Here is a 1,968-nt window from a genome sequence, read left to right on the forward strand (position 1 = left end):
AAGCTTGGGACAAACGGCCATGAATTCGGGAAGGGATCCGCCAATCAATCTACTAACTATATCTACGGAGGAATTCGTGTTGTCACGAGACGACCTGATCAGGAGAATCCAGCAAAGGCGTTTCCCGATAGAATACTCTTCCGAATGCCAAAGCGTGCCGAAAACCAGCTCCCTTTTCAAATACAGCCCTTTCTTCAGTGAAGACAGGTTTATCCGTAGCAGGACTCGCCTTGAGAGAGCCGAATCGTTCACGTACGATGAGATATACCCGATTCTTTTACCCTCCGACGAACCCGCCGTAAAGCTACTAATTCTCAATATACACGCGCGGGAATGCCTCCATTCCGGTGGAATCGTCGGCACTCTACACAATCTCAGAAGGCGCTATCTGGTCCTGAAGGCCAGACGCCTCACTAAAGAGGTCATAGCGAAGTGTACGACTTGTCGTCGCTTCAAGGCCGTCCCTGGACAAATGGAGTCCCCCTGCCTGCCCGCTTTCCGTGTGGATCACGATATCCCATGGTCAACCACGGCAGTCGATTTTGCCGGACCACTAGCGTACAAGGATGAGAATGGCAAAACTCGGAAAGTGTATCTGCTCCTGTATACATGTTGTCTTATCCGTGCAGTGCATCTGGAGCTGTGCCTGGATATGACCACCTTTGAATTCCTCCTGGCATTCCGCAGATTCGTCAACCGCTTCCCGACAGTCGTCCGAATGTTGTCAGATAACGGGCTGACCTTCAAACGAGCCGCGCGGGAGTTTAGAATCATGTTCAGGCACCTCCAAAGCCCCGATGTGAACTCGTGGCTGAACTCAAAGGAAATTACATGGTCCTTCATCACCGAGAAAAGCCCTTGGAGAGGCGGAGTTCATGAACGGTTGATTCAGGTCGTGAAGCGGCCCCTCAGGAAAGTTCTGCGCCGTAAAGTCCCGTTCTTTCGCGAACTCGAGACCATTCTCACGGACATCGAAGCTATGGTTAACAGTCGGCCGCTTACGCCGGTAAGCACAACGCCAGATGACATCCGGGCTCTTACTCCCGCCGACCTGATGTTCGGCTACAGAGCTACGACCCGTCTGCCGACTGTAGATCTGAAGGAGGTCCGTAGAGAAGACTCGAACGCCGTCATACTCTTACAGAGGCACGTTTATCTACAAAATATCCTAAGCGCATATTGGAAACGTTTCCGATCGGAGTATCTACAACAGTTAAGGTCGATGCACACCCGAAACCCTTGCAAATCTACAGAATTCGCTCCCGGCGACGTTTGTCTGCTCTTCGATGAAAGCCCGAATAGAGCGACCTGGCCACTGTGCCGGATTATGTCACTCTACGGAGGGGACTCGACAGACGGCAAGAAGCGATCCTGCGTTATACGCTGCGCAAATGGGAAGACCTACAACCGACCAATCCAGCTGCTTTATAAACTCGAGAGTGCTCCGATTGACGAACCATCTCAACGTCCAGCCGAGAACGCTAGCCAGTAGGGCATCTAGTCGGCAAAGCTAATAGTGAACACGCATACAAATCAAATCATGAGACAAACACACTCGGCAACTCTTGAACATGTGCGCGGGGAGCCCACACCTTTCTCATTCTGAACGCAGAGAGATCAGTGAATTGTTCACAAATCCGGCCGGGAGTGTCGCGTCTCGAAGCGCGAGTCGTACAAACTGTACCAATGACCCATACCGGAACACCTTTCTGTTCAATAAATGATGGAGAGCAGTCGTCAGCTCTTCGTTCGCTCGCGGTGATCGCAGCCAGAATGTGGACGGCAGCACGTCCGATGGCAGCTCTCTCAGCCAGCCGCAGTGGAGCTCCGCCATCTTATCAGTAGCGTGCGCGAGACTCCGAAGGCATCGTCAGTCCTTTCGGGTTTCCATCGAAATTCGCATGATCCGCGAGCGATCGACCGAGAGACGATCTCATCAATAGCATCGTCAGTGTTTTCCGTCCTCCG

General features: G+C 52.3%; 1 protein-coding gene across 1 annotated transcript; it reads left to right on the top strand.

Annotated features, from left to right (window-relative positions):
- The first annotated feature begins 19 nt into the window (after positions 1 to 19).
- LOC100907827 (uncharacterized) lies at positions 20 to 1,492 on the top strand. The gene has a single exon (XM_003737424.1). The coding sequence runs from the start codon at positions 20 to 22 to the stop codon at positions 1,490 to 1,492; it is 1,473 nt and encodes a 490-aa protein (XP_003737472.1).
- The last annotated feature ends 476 nt before the right edge of the window (positions 1,493 to 1,968 follow it).

Source organism: Galendromus occidentalis, unplaced genomic scaffold, assembly GCF_000255335.2.
Source record: "Galendromus occidentalis unplaced genomic scaffold, Mocc_1.1 scf7180000075550, whole genome shotgun sequence".
Classification (NCBI taxonomy): Eukaryota; Metazoa; Arthropoda; class Arachnida; order Mesostigmata; family Phytoseiidae; genus Galendromus; species Galendromus occidentalis.